Source organism: Camponotus vicinus, unplaced genomic scaffold (assembly GCF_025532165.1).
Source record: "Camponotus vicinus isolate PSW18456_S1 unplaced genomic scaffold, iyCamVici1.0 SCAF_5, whole genome shotgun sequence".
Lineage (NCBI taxonomy): Eukaryota > Metazoa > Arthropoda > Insecta > Hymenoptera > Formicidae > Camponotus > Camponotus vicinus.
In genome coordinates, this window is record NW_028141977.1 from 17,457,342 (window position 1) to 17,476,019 (window position 18,678).

The following is an 18,678-nucleotide window of genomic DNA, read 5'->3' on the forward strand; positions in this document are numbered from 1 at the left end:
TAATATCTGGCGTTATTTAGGTGCTCTCACGTTAAACCAATCTACACTTATATATCCATCCTTCATTTTTCGAGTTGTTTACGCATTTCCAATTGATATTTGTTCAAACTCATGCAGTTATGCAATGTGCAACAATTTTTTAATCTAGAATGATAATGAGCTTTTTCAAAATCTTATCAGAATCTTTCGATCCTAATCAACCGTATTTTTCTTTACGATGCAACGAGTTTATCGCAGAGATTTCAACAGTGTCGATTAGTCCTGCTGATGAGACCAGTTGTGCTCCGATCGTTTAAACCATACTTTTTGTTTCGAAATGTCGATACTCTTAGCTGGAAAACTGGCACTTGTTACCGGTTCGTGAATCTTTTTTATTTAATTTAGTTTAATCAGATTTTCATTCCGAAGAAATAAATAGCAAAATTTGTTCAGAGGAATCGTTATTCATCAAAAATGCGTTAGATTAGAATATTAAAATGTTTAAGTAGCGCGTAATCTTATCAGTTCTTTCTCGATTCTGTTGTAGGTGCTGGAAGCGGCATCGGAAGGGAAGTATGTCGAGTTTTAGCTCGCGAAGGTGCGAACGTTGTCGCAGCCGATCAGAATATTAGAACTGCTCAGGAAACTGTTGCCTCTTTAGAAGGTTTATATTATGGGTGCTTTCCATTTAGCGACACAAATCGACACAAGTGTCATTCTATCTTTGTTTGTGTTATTCACTGAAAAAAGAATAATGCTTGTCGACTTGTGTCGCTAAATGGAAAGCACCCTACATTATATTATATTATATATATATATATATATATATATATATATATATATATATATATATCTTTTTCTTATGCCAAAAGGGGAAAGAGGATTTTTGATACAAAGTTCATTTTCATATGCTGTACATTGACATGTTATAGTTTATTGAGATTATATTTATTTCTCTCAATAATTAATTCTATTTCATAATCATTAATTTGCTACATAGCAAATGTTGTAAGCATCTGAAAATGAACTCTGTATCATGTATACTTTTGTTCCCAGGTACTGTACATATTGCATTACATATAAATGTTGAGGATCGAAACAGTGTCGAAACTGCGTTTAAAGATGTCGTGAAGCAATTTTTAAAGCCTCCTACTATCATTGTTAATTCGGCAGGCATCACGCGGAATATCCTTTTGATGAAACACGACGACAGTAATTTTGATGATATCATTAATGTCAATTTAAAAGGTACCTTTTTAGTGACGCAAATTGCTGTTAAAGCGATGATAGAAGGAAATGCAACCGAAAATTCTTCAATTATCAATATAAGTTCGATTGCTGCTAGACGTAGATACGTTGGACAAAGTACTTATAGCGCGTCAAAAGCTGGAGTGATAGCTATGACAAAGTGCGCTTCGTTGGAGTTTGGACAGTATGTGTTAGATATATATCTTGATTAATTTATTTAAAAAGTTAACTAATATGAAAAATATGTAACTGTATTATGTATGTTCTACAGGCTTGGAATTCGGATAAACGCTGTATTGCCTGGTTTTATAGTCACTCCTATGACTGAAATTGTACCTGACGAAGCTAGGGAAATGTTTATAAAAAATATACCATTGCAAAGATTGGGAAAGCCAGAAGAAGTAGCAGAGGTTATCGTATTTTTAGCTTCTGATAGGAGTTCTTACATAAATGGAGCCTCTATTGAAGTTACTGGAGGATTGAATTAAGTTTTACTATTCATATATACATATACATTAGGCGTACCATATAAATAGGGTATTGATAAAAAATTATACATATATATGTAAAAAGCTTGCTTTCTTATCGTAATCTATTTAATTCGCAACAAAATTTGAGAATTTTATTTATAATTTTACATTTTACATATTCTATATTTCGATATATATTTTGTATATATCTATGCTTTATTTTTTTCATTGCTTTTTTTTATATTTTTCATGAAATTATATATTACAATATAATTAAAAAAATAATTATATAAAATTCCATTCTAAATTTTGTCGCGAATTCGGAAAGAATACATCTAAAGCAGTCTTTAAACATAGATATTAATATTTTTTTTCATATTAATACATATTTTTTAAAGAAATTGGTGTATGCATATATATTTGCTATTATATTTTGGTATTTTTTTATATATTGGTGTATGAATATATATTTGGTATTATATTTTTACAATATTAAAGATATAAATAAAAAGTTTTGTAAATATTTTTACAAAAATTTTTATTTATATCTTTAAGCATGTAAAATATCTCTCTCTCTCTCTCTCTCTCTCTCTCTCTCTTACATAATTGTGATAAATTACTTCCTTTTTCCTTTAAGTCTTTTTGCGTCTTGTGTGCCTTATAATGCGTCTTTTTCTTCTCTTCAATAATCTCTTTATATTTGCGCTCGAAAACTGAAAGAAAAAAATTTTTCGACGTCAGGGATTTAGAAATTTTCGACTCGAGAAACGGTAATTGTCGAGAACTCTGTCAGTTTTGATTTTAGCGCTTCGAGTCTTAATAATAATCTTTAGAACTCGTGAGGGGTTACCCAGAACTGTTAATAGAACGTCGGATTTCTGCGAAAAATTTTTCGATCCGAGGGACTTGGAAATATTCGATCCGAGAGATGAAAATCGGTGAGAATTCTTTCAAGTTTGATTTTAGCGCTTCGAGTCTTAATAATAATCTTTAGAATTCGTGAAGAGTTATTCAAAACTCTAAATAAAGCGGCGGATTTCCGAAAAAAATTTTTCTGAGGGACTTGGACATATTCGACCCGAGAGACGAAAATCGACGAGAACTCTGTCAATTTTGGTTTTAGCGCTTCGAGTCTTATAATAATAATAATCGTTAGAACTCGTGAGGGGCTACCCAGAATTCTAAATAAAGCGTCAGATTTCTGAAAAAAAATTTTCATAAACATCGCGTTTGACTAAAAAGTTAAACAAATTATAAAAGGACAACATGCTTTTGTGGTATTAGTTTTTCTGTCTATCAATAACAAGAGTGGGGCCACTTCATTTGACATATGTTTTGATCGATTCTCCCTCCCTCCCCCACGCATCATTAAACAAAGAAGAAACTACCAAGAAAATAAGTTCTCTCTTTCTAAAATTTCATGTTACAGGAAACAAAGGAGAGAATAGGAACGCACGGTTTATTTATTATACGCCTATAGTTGTGCTCCGGTCGTTTAAACCGTAATCTTTATTTCGAAATGTCGAGACTCTTAGCTGGAAAACTGGCACTCGTTACCGGTTCGTGGATCTCTTTTTATTTAATTTAGTTTAATCAGATTTTCATTCTGAAGAAATAGATAGCAAAATTTGTTCAGAGGAATCGTTATTCAGCAAAAATGCGTTAGATTAGAATATTAAAATGTTTAAGTAACGCGTAATTTTGTCAGTTCTTTCTCGATTCTGTTGCAGGTGCTGGAAGCGGCATCGGAAAAGAAGTATGTCGAGTTTTAGCACGTGAAGGCGCAAACGTTGTCGCAGCCGATCAGAATATTAAAACTGCTCAGGAAACTGTTGCCTCTTTAGAAGGTTTATATATATTATATATTTTTTATGTCAAAAGGAGAATGAAAGAGGGCATTTTTGAAACTGATACAGGGTTCATTTCCATATGCTTAACATTGAAATGTTATAGTTTATTGAGATTATATTTATTTCTCTTAATAATTAATTCTATTTTATGATCATTAATTTGCTATATAGCAAATGTTGTAAACATCTGAAAATGAACTCTATATCATGTATACTTTTATTTGCAGGTACTGAACATATTGCATTGCATATTAATGTTGGGGATCGAAACAGTGTCGAAACTGCGTTTAAAGATGTCGTGAAGCAATTTTTAAAGCCTCCTACTATCATTGTTAATTCGGCAGGCATCGCGCGGAAAATGTTTTTGATGGAACTCGATGAAAATAATTTTGATGATATCATTAATGTCAACTTAAAAGGTACCTTTTTAGTGACGCAAACTGCTGTTAAAGCGATGATAGAAGCAAATGCAACCGAAAATTCTTCAATTATCAATATAAGTTCGATTCTTGCTAAACATTGTAACTTCATTGGACATAGTACTTATTCCGCGTCAAAAGCTGGAGTGATAGCTATGACAAAGTGCGCTTCGTTGGAGTTTGGACAGTATGTGTTAGATATATATCTTGATTAATTTATTTAAAAAGTTTATTAATTTGAAAAATATGTAACTGTATTATGTATGTTCTACAGGTTTGGAATTCGGATAAACGCAGTATTGCCTGGTTTTATAGAGACTCCTATGACTGCAATTATACCTGACGAAACTAGGGAAATGTTGCTAAAAAATGTATCATTACAAAGAGCCGGAAAGCCAGAAGAAGTAGCAGAGGTTATCGCGTTTTTAGCTTCTGATAGAAGTTCTTACATAAATGGAGCCTCTATTGAAGTTACTGGAGGAGTGAATTAGGATTGCATTAAGTTTTACTATTCATATATACATATACATTAGGCGTACCATATAAATAGGCTATTAATCAAGAATTATACATATATGTAAAAATCTTGCTTTTTTATAGTGATCTATTGAATTCGCGACAAAATTTAAGAATTTTATTTATAAATTTACATTTCGCATATTCTGTATTTAGATATATTTTTTGTACATATCGATATTTTACTTTTTCCATTGTTTTTTTATCATTTTCATGAAATCGTATATTACAATATAAATAAAAAAATAATTATATAAAATTCTATTCTGAATTTTGTCGCGAATTCGGAAAGAATTCATCTAATACAGTCTTTAAACATAGATATTAAAATTTTTTTCATATTAATATATAATTTTTAGAGAAATTGGTGTATGCATTTATGATATTATATTTTTACAATATTTTACAATATTAAAGATATAAATAAAAAATTTTGGAAATATTTTTACAAAAATTTTTTAAGCATGTAAAATATCTTACATAATTGTGATAAATTACTTCATTTTTCCTTTAAGTCTTTTTGCGTGTTTGTGTGCCTTATAATGTGTCTTTTTCTTTTCTTCAATAATTTCTTTATATTTACGCTTATTGTATTTTGTGAACTCTGCATCAACCATAAGTTCATCAACGATCGTTTTCTTGCGCTCCTTCTTTAAAAAAAAAATATATATATTGTGAAAAACGAGAGAGATTTTCAGAAGCTCTTCTTTAATATAAAAATGATTTTCATGTGCTCTTACAATGCATTCTTTCTTAGATGTCATTTGTTTTTTTGCGACATTGAAACATAAACATATAATTAAATAAAATCCGTGAAAATAGAATATCATATATAAAGAAAATCATATGATTTTGCGAGAAAAGGTCACGCATAAATGAACTCGATGCCCGTGTTTCTCAATATGAAAATTATGGATGTAGCACGGACACGCACCAAGTGGAGACATTACTGGCAGTACTAGAAAATGGGTGTACGAAGTAGTTCCAACTTTGAAAATGGGTGCGAGGGGCGTATCAAGCAGTCAAGTAAAACCGTAATAGGCAAAAGGCCGTCCTGGCCGCTCTCAGGTTTCTTTCTGCTGTATATATAATTAAATATATATAATTGAACAAATTATTAAATTGTTGAAAAAATATTATTAAATAAATTATTAAATTATTATATTATTACATTAATATTATAAATATATTAAAATTTAGAGCTTAATTATTTATTTTAAAAATATTGTAACTTAATTATTTCAATGAAAATCTTATTTTCGTATACTGTGCAGAAAATATTAATTGCTTTATAATTAATTTACATAGGTAGAAATTTATATTCAAAGCTTTCATCGCTTTCAGAGATTACCACCTGCTCATTCTTCTCTCTGATATAACCATGATATAACAAAGTAAAAAGTAAATGTTTACCAATCAGGAAAAGTGACTATGCATTCGACGCATGTTACAAGGTTATATCGATATAATTTTAACAAGCAACATTACATGATATAAAATGCAAAGATTATTAATACGAAAAACAACAGTTTGAAGATTATGATAATTAAAACCGATAAGAACGTTCGAAAGCGAGAGATCCTTTCGGATCAGCTGATCCGGATCGTGGAGCCGATCGTAGTGCGGTGCTCGTTTGATTTTCTCTAGCGGCGATTCAGTCTCAAAATGTACAAAATCATAACCAGGATACTTATGCGAGAGAGCACGAACACGTTGGAGCCCTTAAAACGCACCTCGATACAACGTGGTCTTGTGAAAACGACAAAGAGCGCGAAAGAGCCTGACAAAGTGGCTAACCTGAAAAAGTATTGGTTCGACAAGTACATGAATTACATCAAGAACTATGAGCGCACGCTTGAACAGAGATTTCCACGTACGATGCAGGTGTATCGCGTGTTCAGCATCGGCAGTAAAGACGTATACACGGACTTGAAAAGGTTCGTCTCGGCGATAAAGAAACAAGGGTCGAACGGCATGGATAGTTTGACGCGGGAGGAGCTGCAGTTGATGTATACGATGCCGAGAGACCTGCGAAAACTGTCACCGTTGTTCCTGTTGTCGGCTGTTCCATTTACGAATTACATTATTTTTCCTCTAGCCGTTTACTTTCCGCGTTACCTGTTGACGTCGCACTATTGGACGCTTCAGCAGAAATTAGACTTCATGCTGTCTGATCACAAGAACAGGCTCAAACATAACAGGCCGCTGTTCAGATGCATGCAGATGGAGCTTAAGACCATCAAAGATCAAACACTCAGAATAAAGTGGCGAGATGTTATAGCCTGTCTAGGAAGCGGTACGCATCCAACCACCACGAATATTATAGCATGTTCTGAGCTCTTCTCGGGTCCACCATATTCCCTTGATATTTTAAAGAGGAAACACATGGTAAGTCTATAAATTCGTACATCCATCACTACTGAATTCTTACTCTTTAAAGCTTTTTACATAAATGTTTATTTTCTTTTCTTTTTTTTTTAGAGAGAATTATTAGCAATACATGGTATGTCTCTGTGGAGACCTTTCAAAAGAAAAAGATTGATGGAAAGGGGTATGTTAATTTTGCGAATGGATCACGCTATTGTAAGAGAAGGAGGAGTAAAAGCAATGCCTAATGAAGCAATGCGATGGGTAGATATTTCTTGTTAACTTATGTTTCAAGAATACTATAAATATATACATCTAATGAAAGAATATAATTATTTATTTTATTATCTAAAAAACTAAAGAAGCTACATTGTTGTGTTATTTATACTATTATTGTTTTTATTTTTTTATGTAAATTTAATTACTTTAAAAATATTGTAACTTAATTATTTCAATGAAAATCTTATATTAGTATACTGTGCAGAAAATATTAATTGCTTTATAATTAATTTATTTTTCAGGCCTTATCCTTTAGAGGTTTAAACCCTACAAATATGTCTATAGAAAGTATGAGAAGCTGGCTTGAGCAATGGTTAGCAGTATCAGCATCTGTTGACAAAAATAATATCTCTTTGTTATTACATAGCCCAATTTTATTAGCTTATAATCATACAACAAATTGGATTCTTATATATAATTAAATATATAATTACATATAATTAAATAAAGATTCTTCATTTTTGCTAGATTTTGGACAATTTATTTTAATGTTATCTTTTTTTCACAAAAATTTACTTTAAAATTTCTAGTCAACTTAACATTCATCTTTTGCTTAAAAATATTTTTTGCATAATTAAACTATTGTATTATTAAACTATTAAAGTGTTAATATATTACTCTTTCGTTTATAAATATACACAGTACAGATAAACATTGTTTTCTTTGCAGATGCTTTAATATCTATATTATATGTATATATATATATGATTTTTCTATATATCAGAAAAATTATTGTAATACATTATTCTGTATATATAATGTACAAAAACTTGCTATATTTCTATCTACAAGTTATCACTTTATATACTGAAGGAAATTTATAATATATGCGAAAAATAAAAATGTGCAAATGTACGCTTTTCTATTTTAGTATTTGAAGGATGTAAACTTTAATTTTTAGTTTGTTAATATTGTTGTACTGAATATGATATTCTATATTGTATTTGTTACAGTTAAAGCTGAATAACATATGCGTATATGTATATAATATATATATATATATATATATATATATATATATATATATATATATATAAATTATTTATATAATACTTCTATTTATTGGACCATATATATTTATAACTATTTATATTTATTAAAATATTTTTGAAAAATATAAAAATTACTTATATAAATTACTGTGTATTTTACTTATATGAGAATGTACAGAATTAGTCACCTACTTGTATTATAATTATAAAATGTGTATTCTCTCTCATTATTTTTATTAGGAAAAAAAGTAAAACTCGATTATTAAAAACTCTAAAAAAAAGAATATGGTGGCAAATATATTTCTTTATATAAAGAATTCATATATGATATCGTCTATGCAGAATTAAAGCTAGAATGTCTGATATGATAGCGAAAATCAAATTTCTTACAAAAAATTAACGGATAACCGTTTTATTTATTCAACTATCAGAACAATGAAATTATTAAATTTTTTGTATTTTTCTTAAATAATCTTAACAATAAACTAAACCTGGTTAAATCTACATTTTTCTGTTGCATTTCTTGCATTATTTTCCCACTACTTTATATATATCAAGTAATTTAAAGAATTTGTATATATATAATAAAAAAATCTCTTTGTCAGGAGAGGAATTTATTTCTATAAGAAATAATTTGTTGATAAAGGAATATTTTATAGATTGACAAAAATTGTGTCTTTATTATATTTGTAATTTATACACATAATACGCACTATATACGATTATATATTATACACATGTACGCACATACATACGCACACACACACATCTATATGTATATATAAAATTTGTAATATATGTTGTATATAATATATATCTGAAATAATTTTATAACATATTCGATATATCACAGCATATCAAATACTTTTACATGGACAGTATTGTTATATATATATATTGTTTTATATATATATATATATATACAAAAATTATATTATTTTATTATAGTATTATAGAGCACTACATAGCTAAATAACTTCACCAAATAAAAACGATAAAAAATTATATAATAATTGTACTACGAAAAATCTTTGAATATAACGATAGTTTAAAAGGAAACTTCTAAATATATATACACTCATTCAAATGTTAGTTTAATTCAATTAATAATCGTAATCATATTAACAATTGAATTAAGTTAAAAGATTATTTACTGTGAAAATAATGTGTATAAATGTTAATTAAGATATATCAATAGGGATATAACTGCCTGCAGAAACTCGCTTTTTTTTATTATTAGAATGGCAAACTGTCTTATCTAAAATACACTCGTTTTCCTTTACTAAAGACTTTTTAATTTGAATTCGTTTTGTACGATCGATAATTGGAGTATCTTTCCTTTTCTCAAGATGTTCGATTAAACTATCATTTATTTCATAATACCTTAATCTGCTTTCCGTACTCGATATCTCGGAATTATTCTTTGTCGTGAGAGTGGTTTTTTGCACATCGCGCATTTTGTTCAAATATTTAGCACTTTTTTCGGAATCAGAGAAATGCGATTTATGAGGATAAGGACAACACTCACCTTTACTGCAGTTCCCCGATTTGTTAAATTCAGGACAAAGATACTCGTGACGTCGTTGGCACTGTAGAAGAACAAATCAGTATTCTATGCTTTATAAAATATTACCATGAGCCATTATGTCGTTCACATAAGGCATCTCTGTTATGATTAAAATGTTATCTTTATCTTATAAATCTTAAATTTAATTTCAGTAGAATTTTTTTCTCCTCTTATACCAGTGGTCTCAGACTCGTATCTTCACACAAGCCGCACGGCAGATACAAGAGTCAACACCACCACATAGAATAGAATAAAGAATCTTCTATGTATTACTACGGCCATATATTTCCTGTGTATCGATAATCGGAATCGTCGCTTTTACTTACCTGTACCATAAAAATCTATGGGCCGTATGGTAATGTAACTAATCATCTGCAGCTCGTGAGCCACGTGTCTGAGATCTCTGTCTTACTAACGGGAGTATGTTTATAACGAATTGTTATGTTTATTGTAAGCAACTAATAGATTAACCAACAAGTAATGGATTGAAAGACCAAAATTAATGTAAGTACCTTGGTTCCTTTAACACAATATCCTTGTAGAAAATCTATGCAGATTGAAGTATTTGAAGATACTTTAACGTGAAGATAAGGACAGTCGTCTCTTGTGCAGCAACCATCAAGGAAGTACTTGCATGTGGGCATCTTTTCAGGTCCAACATCATGTGATAGAGAACATTTGTCTAAGAAACACTTCCCTTGCAGGAAACTGGACATTTAAAAAATTGCATGATTTAAGGTTTCTTGTTCTATTATTTTTTTTCTATTAGAAATCAAGAATTTTAATTTTTATTCTATTATGGTATAGTTATAAATAAACATGATAGAGTTGTGTCCATCATGTATTATCTAATATGAGCTATCTATATTAAATGTGTCTTAAAAAGATTAATATATTTAATAATTACATAAATATATAATAATTATATAAGTATATAATAATTTAATAACTATATAATATATAGTTGTATGTATATTAGATACTTTTAGATAATTTATTTACTTTTTGCAGAGTGACACCTGTTTCTTATCATGTCGTTTGAGACATTTTCCATTTTCATGGTTTGGACAAGATCCGAATCGTTGAAAAATTAAACAAGGTTGGTTGTTCTTGTGCATTTTATTTCGTAAAATTCGTATGCTTCTTTGTTTTGCTTTGTTGCTACAAAAAAATAAACTAATAAATTTGTATGAAGAACAATAACACACCTCACATTAATTTAATTTTTTTAGATTCTTCCTTTTTTTAAATTAATCGTTTCTTTAAATCTTTTCTTTCTATGCAACTTATTCATTAAATCAATTGCACATATTATAAAGTCAAGTTGGAACCAAACATTATTTGTTTAATTATCATTCTAATGTAATTAGACATGTGATCATATAACATATAGCTAGAAGAGCACTACTTGGATAATATTACTTTATTTAAAAAAAAATTATTTAAAAACATACCATATAACGAATAAGAGCATAATACAAGTTAATTATTATATATAAAGTTAAGTATTCAAATTTGCCACAAAATCATGGTAGATTGTGAAAGTGAAGATAAAGCACGCAATATTTTTATTTTGTCATTAGAATATAAATGGAAATTGAGAAAAATTTGAAACAGAGGAAATATTTAATCCTATGATAAGTTTAGAACATATGAAATTGACTGCACAGTGCTAGATAAACATATATACCTGATACTATTTTTGTAAGTGGTTTTTAATGATGTATTCAAGGTAAATCGTGTTTTACTATTGGTATTTGTTTCTAATGTACAATTTAAAGTTTCTTTATTGACTCGTTTTTTATCATAAATAGGTTTATCATTTTTTCCATTAAATGATCGTTTTCCTGAAATTCCATAAAAAAATTTTATAAAATGTATAGCTTTATAAATTAAAAATCCATATATGCATCTAATACAATAATAAAATTCAAAACAATAAGATGCGCGTACGTTTCAATGAAGAATTCTTCCGTATTAATTTGTTTTTAGAAGCTTTGTAAACAATTCCACCGATAGTAACAAGTTTCTCTGCGCCTTCTCTATAATATAAAAATTTTTATGAAATTTTTCATTTCATGATTCATTAGATATGATTCATTAGATATGATAGTAAATAATACTTGCATAACTTTTCTCTTTTCTGAGAGGCTAGTTCTTTTAACTTTTAATAGAGTCCTATCAATCTTATATTTGGTCACTTTAGAATTATTGTTAGATTTATTGATATATAATTTCGATAAATTAGATTTATTTGTAGATTGTAATGTATTATTTGTTAACGATTTAAGTTTTGTTTGCAATATTGTTTTATCAATTTTTTTTCCTATTAATTCTGTAGATTTTGGTAACTTATATTGAGATACTAGAAAAGATTTAGACATGATTTTCGGAGAACGAGCTACTCTCACGAGTTTTCTGCGTGATAAAAGCACAATGCTAGAATTATTAACCCTCTTTGAAGGAATCTTTTGACTGTTGACATTTTTTATAGGCTTTAGTCTTGAACAGACAGATTGTTCTGTTGCAATTGATTCTTTAGAAATTAATTCTTTAGATTCTGCCGATTTCTCTTTACAAGATGATAATTTCTTCAACAATGTTGGATTAACATATATAGCTCTCTTGATTTTTGTTGGTTCATTGTCATCCACGTTTACTTTTGTTGTACTCGTATTTGTTGTGTTCACATTATTTTGTAGATTTTGATTTGAATTAGCAATATTGTGCATTATTTTTGGATTAATATGTATTAAAGGTTTAGCATAAATATTTGGATTGATATGTACGGTTGGATTTTGTAGTTTAAAGTTTGGGTTAACATAAACATTTGTGGGAAGTAATTGAGATTTCACATGTGTACTTTTGATCGGTTCCTCAGATAATGTTTCAGAATTCGGAAAAGAATTATGAACCTTGTTTTTCACATCTGGATGAATCTTAGACTTTACAAACTTGAAAATTCTGTTTGAACAATTATTTTTTTGATTGCATTGTGAATTTAGAAGCATATTTTGTCCATACTCCTCTGTCTGATCTACAATTATACAAAATGGTTAATTGAGGAAAAACTGTTTTATCTTAACAATTTAATAAAAACTTGATAAAACACAGACACGTGTTTAGAGTGTTTTTATTTAGAGCAAAAAAGATACTGTGAACATTTATTCTGCTCGAAAAAGTTGTTAACTTACCTTTTAAATAATGAATTTCGTTTAATCTCTTGGTTTCTGTAATTGCAGATGATGGAACTCCCATTTTAAAAATTTCGATAGGCAAATCAATTAGAGAATGTCTCAATTAAGGAAAACTTATTTCCTGGAACGTAATTGCACTTTCAAGTAATTTTAACGAACAATCTCGACTATATCTTCAACGATCAAATACAATGCCATACGTGGCCATATGTAAAGGTACAGATACAGGGTGTGCTAGATGCATGTAATATTGCGAAATGATGTGCGAATCTCCACGGAATATTGGCCGCATTCAGCAGACTCAACAGTTGGGCAACATTACTAGATTTTCCGATGTAATTCGACGCTGATTGGTCGGACCTGAAAGTAGAAACCAATCATGTTCGATTGCTACTTAGCGGTTGAGTCTGCTGAATGCGGCCATTGGCTGCGTTCAGCAGGAAAAGCTGCTTTGCAACTATTGTAAAATTCGTGAATCTGATTGGTGTATGCCCTTAGATTCAGTCAAAATTAAAAGCATACATCAATCAGGCTCACGAATTTTACAACAGTTGCAAAGCAGCTTTTTCTGCTGAACGCAGCCATTGGTCACATTCAGCGGACTCAACAGTTGGGCAACATTACTAGATTTTCCGATGTAATTCGACGCTGATTGGTCGGACCTGAAAGTAGAAACCAATCATGTTCGATTGCTACTTAGCGGTTGAGTCTGCTGAATGCGGCCATTGGTCACATTCAGCGGACTCAACAGTTGGGCAACATTACTAGATTTTCCGATGTAACTCGACGCTGATTGGTCGGACCTGAAAGTAGAAACCAATCATATTTGATTATTACTTAGCGAGATAAGTCACTAGACGTCATTGACCAACCACAGCCATTCTTCTAAAGAATGTAACCATTACATTCTTCAAAGGAATGGCTGTAATTGGTCAATGACATTTAGTAACCTGTGTATGACAGATACACGTGTCTTGAAATATCCATGCGCACAACGATATTTTTATCACGCGCATGCGGGGTCACGTGTCACGTGCGTGAAGGGCGAAGTGGGGGAACTGCATCGAAGAATTGTGCCAGACGCCAGACTACGTGGTTCTACGCACAGAGAAGGCATATTTTTATCATTAGTAGTTTATATACACATTTAGATCGAGAAAGAATAATTTATTTACATCAATACTGTAGTATTATAGACCACGTTCTGAAAAAGGCTCTCGCGAACGAGAGGAAAGGGCGATTGTGCTCACCGCGAGAGAGCTCAGTTTCTTCGATTTACTTAACATGACGTCGGTGGACTCGGGAGTGGAAACCGGGAACGACTCGAATGATAGCTCGAGCGTTCAACACGAGAACCAGCAGCAGCACGTCCAGGTTACCAGTAGCAGCATCAATCCCGTCAATGATGAGGAATTAAGAATAGAGTTTGATAATTCGATCCCGCGCTTGTGCTTCGATAACCTCGATAATAAAGGTTACTCCATCGGCTCATTAAAAACAAATGAGAATAGCATTCTGTTGCAATGTATCACCAATTGTTGGCGTACAGACGAATCCTCAACGGATCCTAACCAACAAAGAACAAGAATGCTGCAAGATAGTGCCAGAAAAAGTCTGATATCGAAAATGAAATCTAAGGTAAATAGTCGTTTCTAAATGTGAAATGACTTTCTTTGATTATTGTCAGAAAAATTATTTCTTTACTCAAATACAAGTTGAAAATAAATAGAGCTGATAAGAGCATTCAACAAAAAACACGATAATATAGATCTTACAATCATGATAATGTAGATATTAAGATCTTTCAGCTTTCTGCTAAATAATGAACTGCTTTAATAAACAATTGTTGCAAATAAATTGATTCGTATAAGAATATAGTGAGCAAGCAATTATGAATATAGAAGAAAGTATATTAATATTATTTTAGCAGGAAATAATAACACCAGGAACATTTGGAACATATGGAAGTAAAATTGATTATAGTAAGTGTTTCTACAATTTTAATTAGATTATTTTACAGAGAGAAAAATATTCTTATAATATATTTTTATTTGGAAAATTGTTTTTTTTGTACTCATTTTTTATTTTTATACTTGTATTATTACTTTTTCTTTTTATACTTGTGTTATTACTTTTTCTCTGTATACAATCATCTTTTTGGTTTAGTTCAGATAAGATTAGATTAATATATAGTTAGTTACTTTATTCTTCAGCTTTTTATGCCAAGAAGGGACTTGGTAACAAAAATTCTACACATTCATCTGTCTATACCTTTTACATCTAAAAAACCTAAGTTGCTAATTTTCCTTATACATTTCTATATTTCTATCTTTATACCTTTTACATTTCTTTTTACATATATATACGTGCCTACCTATACACTACATATATCTATATATATAGATTCACTTACATTCCTTTACAAAACTTTAACGTTTTCTTATCTTAACCTAACATATCACATAGTATCACATTTCATTTTCTTTTATTATCACATATTTCGCTTATATTTATACCTTATAACTTATTATTTCCTTTATACTTTGTTTATTTCTTTACCTCGTTATTACCTTTACCTATCTTTTATTTTCTACTTCCAATTCTTTCCTACCTTATATAAGCTCTTCTGATTGTTCTATATACTTTTTTCTTTTTCCTCTTTCTTTTTTCTCTTTTTCCTTCCATAATCTTTCTAGAATTTTTCCTTTCTCTTCCTCCAAGTCATCATTCAGTAATTTTTGAATCCTCTCATTTGCATTACTTCCTAGACTCACAAACCATTCTTTCACTTCTACACATTCCCCTACATAATGTTCTATATTATCTAATCCTTCTTCACAAAATATATATACTTTATACTCCTTTTCCATTATCCAATACCTATTTTCTCTTTCCATATTACTGCATCTTAGTCTTAATAATGCTCTTACCTTGTCACCTATTCCCTCAATATCCAAAATTTCTCTTCTTAGATAACTAGGTCTTTCTATTCCTATTCCTACTATCTTGTATTATATCTCGTCTCCCTTATCCTACTATCTACCGTTTGCCTCTGTATATCTCTTTCTCTATCTCTTATCATATTTTCAATTTCCATCTTTAAACTACTATCTCATATATTCTCGATTTCCTCTACACTCCATCCATTCCTATTGAAAAATTTTTCTCTTTCTCTACTATACAATTCTTTATTTATCATATTTACTTTTTCTATCCAACATTTTTTCATTAAGTTCTTTTCCTCTTTTTCTCTAACTTTCCATTCAAAATTCAACGCTCTAATTCCCCACCTAATTTTTAATTTTTCCAGACCTAACTCTTTCATCATAATGTACCTCGGAGTGCAAAAATCTAATCTAAAAATCCACCTAACATAATCTAGCATTACCTTTAATTAGATTAATATATAATTTCTTGATAAAAGATGTATTGAAAATATTTTAAAAAGCATTAAAATATTAAATTTTGCTATATAATGATAACTTTAATCTAGGCTCTTATTGTCCCAAGATAAAATCACGAATAACTCGGTGCAGAAGATCATTAATGCAGAAGGTCAATAGTTTGAAAGATTGGCAGATTTATCATATTGGGCTAAGGATGCGATTGGCTGCTACTGTAAATAATACCATGTTGATGAGCTCACTCTTGCAGTCTGGTGTATCACCAAACTGTTCTGATAGTGATGGGCGAACACCACTTCATCATGCAGCTTGCAGGTAATTTGTATATTTAAATAATAATATAAACATTTTTCTATATATCCTTAAAGCTATTGCCAGCTGTATCTGTCTGTAATTTCAAAGAGTAATTTTAGATAGAATTTAAGTTTTGACATAGCTACAGGCTTACAAATATCTCTTGTGAAAAACACATTGTTATAGAACGAAATCAGAATATAAAAAAAGATAAGTTTCATTTTAGAATTGTATTAAGCTGTTTTTAAAGAGGATGCTTTTTGTTATTAATCAGGCTAAAAATAATATTTTTTTACTAAATAATCTCATTGCCAATATATACTTTGTAATATGAAGTTAATTTATTGTTGTGACACGCATTAAAATTCATGTTTTTTTGTCATAGGGGTTACACAGAGATGGTCCAATTATTGTTGGAAAATGGTGCAGATCCAAATCAACGTGATTGTATAGGCAATACACCATTGCACTTAGCAGCAGTTACTAGCAAAATATCGGTAGTAACGCTACTTTTAACAGCTGGTACTAATGTTCTTGCATTAGATAAATATGGCTATAATCCGTTGCAACTCGCGAAAGCGAAATTAAGGATGTTATATCGGAATTATAATAATAAAGATATGGATAAAGTCAAGCAGGAGATGCATGAAATAGCTAACATGTTATTGGCATATTTGCTGAAACAAAAAAATATGCAAGAACAAGTAGAGACATTGAGCAATTTCTGCTCACGACTCTCTTTATCCAGCACTTCGGATCAAGTTCAGGATGATGTGAAAGATTTATTAGCCAATATAGATTCTCTTAATATAACTGGTTAATTGCTTTCTGCAGAATGTGATAGTATAATATTACACACATTGTTCATAAGTTGAGTAAAAATCTTCTAAAATTTTTGATAATATATTGTTTTTGGAAATTTATATATATGTGTCTATGCTTATATATTTCATGTACATCCATAGGTTATACACAATGTATTCATATTATATGTATATATTTATAAATATATACACACGCACAAATGCATATATATAAAGTAATAAAATATATATCATTTTATATATGCTTTTCAATAAAATGTTAAGCAATTTTTTTTCTTTTTGTTTCTTGAGTTTCTGACACATTTTTTATAATTAAATTTAATATAAAGATTAGAAGTTATGAGATTGTTAGTGATAAGTATTTTCTTTCTTCTGCTTAATATAAAATGTTATTTTTGTAAGAGATATGAACAGAGATCGTGCTGTTCGTGCTATACAGAATAAAAAGATAAGACTATATCGATATAAGACAGATAGTCGGCCAAATATTGTAATAAATTTTCAAGACATGATTACCTGGAATGGACGAGCTAGCATACTTGTCTGGATTCAACATGATTAAAGACTGAATTTCTATATACTGATTATCCTCTCTCTCTCTACATATATATATATATATATACTTATTAATTAATTTGAGGAATTATTCGAGACATTTCTTATAATAAAATTTAATGTAAAGACTAGAAACTATAGGATTGTTTTGTTTAATAAATGTCAGCTAATTAATTTATACGCTTATGGCCAATGGACATGCTATATCTAATTAAGAGTGTGAATATAAAATATTTAATATTGAAATAAAATCTTACCAGAGAGAAAATAAGCAATTTCTTATTAATCAATATCTTGTATTTTATCACAATGTACAAATTTGTAAATGGTTCTCATAATAACATAAATGCTGTATATAATTCATTTAATAATAATTGCAATTTCATTATATGTAAAAAATTAAATAAAACTTTCTCTATATTAAAATTTTGTATTCATATATAAAACTACCAAGAATTCTCTCTCTGATGTTTAAATTTTATTTTATAAATATTTAAGAAAACAATCTAATTAAATTTTTAGTTATTACATCTGAAATATTTTAATATTTAATAGCAGGTCTCTCGAAAACATAAGATGAAATGAGAAGAATAATTATATATATATAGTAAAATAAATAAATATATATATAAGTAAAATAAATATTTTCTCAATATATAGTTATTTTTAAAATATATATGCGAAATCAATATTTTTCCGAGAGAAAAAGATCGCAGA

General features: G+C 29.4%; 5 protein-coding genes and 2 long non-coding RNA genes across 14 annotated transcripts; 4 read left to right on the forward strand and 3 right to left on the reverse strand.

Annotated features, from left to right (window-relative positions):
- The first annotated feature begins 77 nt into the window (after window positions 1–77).
- Window positions 78–1,765, forward strand: LOC145972115 ((3R)-3-hydroxyacyl-CoA dehydrogenase-like). The gene is made up of 4 exons (XM_083100395.1): window positions 78–356; window positions 527–643; window positions 1,036–1,411; window positions 1,499–1,765. The coding sequence occupies exons 1-4, from the start codon at window positions 317–319 to the stop codon at window positions 1,713–1,715; spliced, it is 750 nt and encodes a 249-aa protein (XP_082956521.1). The 5' UTR covers window positions 78–316; the 3' UTR covers window positions 1,716–1,765.
- LOC145972114 ((3R)-3-hydroxyacyl-CoA dehydrogenase-like) lies at window positions 1,625–4,936 on the forward strand. Of its 3 annotated transcripts, none has more exons than XM_083100392.1 (5): window positions 1,625–1,764; window positions 3,127–3,256; window positions 3,428–3,544; window positions 3,775–4,153; window positions 4,241–4,936. In XM_083100392.1, the coding sequence occupies exons 2-5, from the start codon at window positions 3,217–3,219 to the stop codon at window positions 4,455–4,457; spliced, it is 753 nt and encodes a 250-aa protein (XP_082956518.1). In that variant the 5' UTR covers window positions 1,625–1,764; window positions 3,127–3,216; the 3' UTR covers window positions 4,458–4,936. The 3 variants fall into 3 exon arrangements, with proteins under 3 accessions (XP_082956518.1, XP_082956520.1, XP_082956517.1); XM_083100391.1 differs by lacking the exon at window positions 1,625–1,764 and adding an exon at window positions 2,293–2,635; XM_083100394.1 differs by lacking the exons at window positions 1,625–1,764; window positions 3,127–3,256 and adding an exon at window positions 2,290–2,635.
- LOC145972117 (uncharacterized) lies at window positions 2,167–6,880 on the reverse strand. Of its 2 annotated transcripts, none has more exons than XR_014439061.1 (3): window positions 5,223–6,880; window positions 4,981–5,132; window positions 2,167–2,410 (listed from the first exon to the last, which is right to left on the reverse strand). It is a non-coding gene; the product is annotated as an uncharacterized LOC145972117 (long non-coding RNA). The 2 variants fall into 2 exon arrangements; XR_014439060.1 differs by having other exon boundaries at window positions 4,963–5,132.
- On the forward strand, window positions 5,305–7,597 carry LOC145972113 (LETM1 domain-containing protein 1). 3 transcript variants are annotated; one of them, XM_083100388.1, is made up of 4 exons: window positions 5,305–5,563; window positions 5,827–6,870; window positions 6,964–7,113; window positions 7,371–7,597. In XM_083100388.1, exons 2-4 carry the CDS (start codon window positions 6,148–6,150, stop codon window positions 7,548–7,550), a joined length of 1,053 nt encoding a protein of 350 aa, XP_082956514.1. In that variant the 5' UTR covers window positions 5,305–5,563; window positions 5,827–6,147; the 3' UTR covers window positions 7,551–7,597. The 3 variants fall into 3 exon arrangements, with proteins under 3 accessions (XP_082956514.1, XP_082956515.1, XP_082956516.1); XM_083100389.1 differs by having other exon boundaries at window positions 5,305–5,550; XM_083100390.1 differs by lacking the exon at window positions 5,305–5,563 and having other exon boundaries at window positions 5,664–6,870.
- A 1,174-nt stretch (window positions 7,598–8,771) lies between these two features.
- Window positions 8,772–13,184, reverse strand: Zc3h3 (zinc finger CCCH domain-containing protein 3). Its single transcript, XM_083100387.1, has 7 exons — window positions 12,882–13,184; window positions 11,815–12,724; window positions 11,641–11,729; window positions 11,378–11,534; window positions 10,690–10,848; window positions 10,200–10,395; window positions 8,772–9,709 (listed from the first exon to the last, which is right to left on the reverse strand). The coding sequence occupies exons 1-7, from the start codon at window positions 12,943–12,945 to the stop codon at window positions 9,302–9,304; spliced, it is 1,983 nt and encodes a 660-aa protein (XP_082956513.1). The 5' UTR covers window positions 12,946–13,184; the 3' UTR covers window positions 8,772–9,301.
- Window positions 13,185–13,467: 283 nt separating this feature from the next.
- Window positions 13,468–14,520, reverse strand: LOC145971920 (uncharacterized). Its single transcript, XR_014439003.1, has 3 exons — window positions 13,878–14,520; window positions 13,650–13,687; window positions 13,468–13,546 (listed from the first exon to the last, which is right to left on the reverse strand). It is a non-coding gene; the product is annotated as an uncharacterized LOC145971920 (long non-coding RNA).
- LOC145971919 (ankyrin repeat domain-containing protein 54) lies at window positions 13,908–17,984 on the forward strand. Of its 3 annotated transcripts, XM_083100017.1 has the most exons (5): window positions 13,908–13,997; window positions 14,073–14,522; window positions 14,812–14,866; window positions 16,378–16,603; window positions 16,968–17,984. In XM_083100017.1, exons 2-5 carry the CDS (start codon window positions 14,169–14,171, stop codon window positions 17,401–17,403), a joined length of 1,071 nt encoding a protein of 356 aa, XP_082956143.1. In that variant the 5' UTR covers window positions 13,908–13,997; window positions 14,073–14,168; the 3' UTR covers window positions 17,404–17,984. The 3 variants fall into 3 exon arrangements, with proteins under 3 accessions (XP_082956143.1, XP_082956144.1, XP_082956142.1); XM_083100018.1 differs by having other exon boundaries at window positions 13,934–14,522; window positions 14,815–14,866; XM_083100016.1 differs by having other exon boundaries at window positions 13,935–14,522.
- The last annotated feature ends 694 nt before the right edge of the window (window positions 17,985–18,678 follow it).

Bases quoted from the DNA above. Each gene is read 5' to 3' on its own strand.
- LOC145971919 (XM_083100017.1), top strand. From the start codon at position 14,169: ATGACGTCGGTGGACTCGGGAGTGGAAACCGGGAACGACTCGAATGAT. The intron at 14,523-14,811 runs GTAAATAGTCGT...ATATTATTTTAG, and splicing joins TATCGAAAATGAAATCTAAG to CAGGAAATAATAACACCAGG. The intron at 16,604-16,967 runs GTAATTTGTATA...TTTTTGTCATAG, and splicing joins CTTCATCATGCAGCTTGCAG to GGGTTACACAGAGATGGTCC.
- LOC145972114 (XM_083100392.1), top strand. From the start codon at position 3,217: ATGTCGAGACTCTTAGCTGGAAAACTGGCACTCGTTACCG. The intron at 3,257-3,427 runs GTTCGTGGATCT...ATTCTGTTGCAG, and splicing joins AAAACTGGCACTCGTTACCG to GTGCTGGAAGCGGCATCGGA. The intron at 4,154-4,240 runs GTATGTGTTAGA...TATGTTCTACAG, and splicing joins GCTTCGTTGGAGTTTGGACA to GTTTGGAATTCGGATAAACG.
- Zc3h3 (XM_083100387.1), bottom strand. From the start codon at position 12,945: ATGGGAGTTCCATCATCTGCAATTACAGAAACCAAGAGATTAAACGAA. The intron at 12,725-12,881 runs GTAAGTTAACAA...GTATAATTGTAG, and splicing joins CGAAATTCATTATTTAAAAG to ATCAGACAGAGGAGTATGGA. The intron at 10,849-11,377 runs GTATATATGTTT...ATTTTTTTGTAG, and splicing joins ACTTACAAAAATAGTATCAG to CAACAAAGCAAAACAAAGAA.
- LOC145972113 (XM_083100388.1), top strand. From the start codon at position 6,148: ATGTACAAAATCATAACCAGGATACTTATGCGAGAGAGCACGAACACG. The intron at 6,871-6,963 runs GTAAGTCTATAA...TTTTTTTTTTAG, and splicing joins TTTTAAAGAGGAAACACATG to AGAGAATTATTAGCAATACA. The intron at 7,114-7,370 runs GTAGATATTTCT...TTTATTTTTCAG, and splicing joins CTAATGAAGCAATGCGATGG to GCCTTATCCTTTAGAGGTTT.
- LOC145972115 (XM_083100395.1), top strand. From the start codon at position 317: ATGTCGATACTCTTAGCTGGAAAACTGGCACTTGTTACCG. The intron at 644-1,035 runs GTTTATATTATG...TTTTGTTCCCAG, and splicing joins AACTGTTGCCTCTTTAGAAG to GTACTGTACATATTGCATTA. The intron at 1,412-1,498 runs GTATGTGTTAGA...TATGTTCTACAG, and splicing joins GCTTCGTTGGAGTTTGGACA to GCTTGGAATTCGGATAAACG.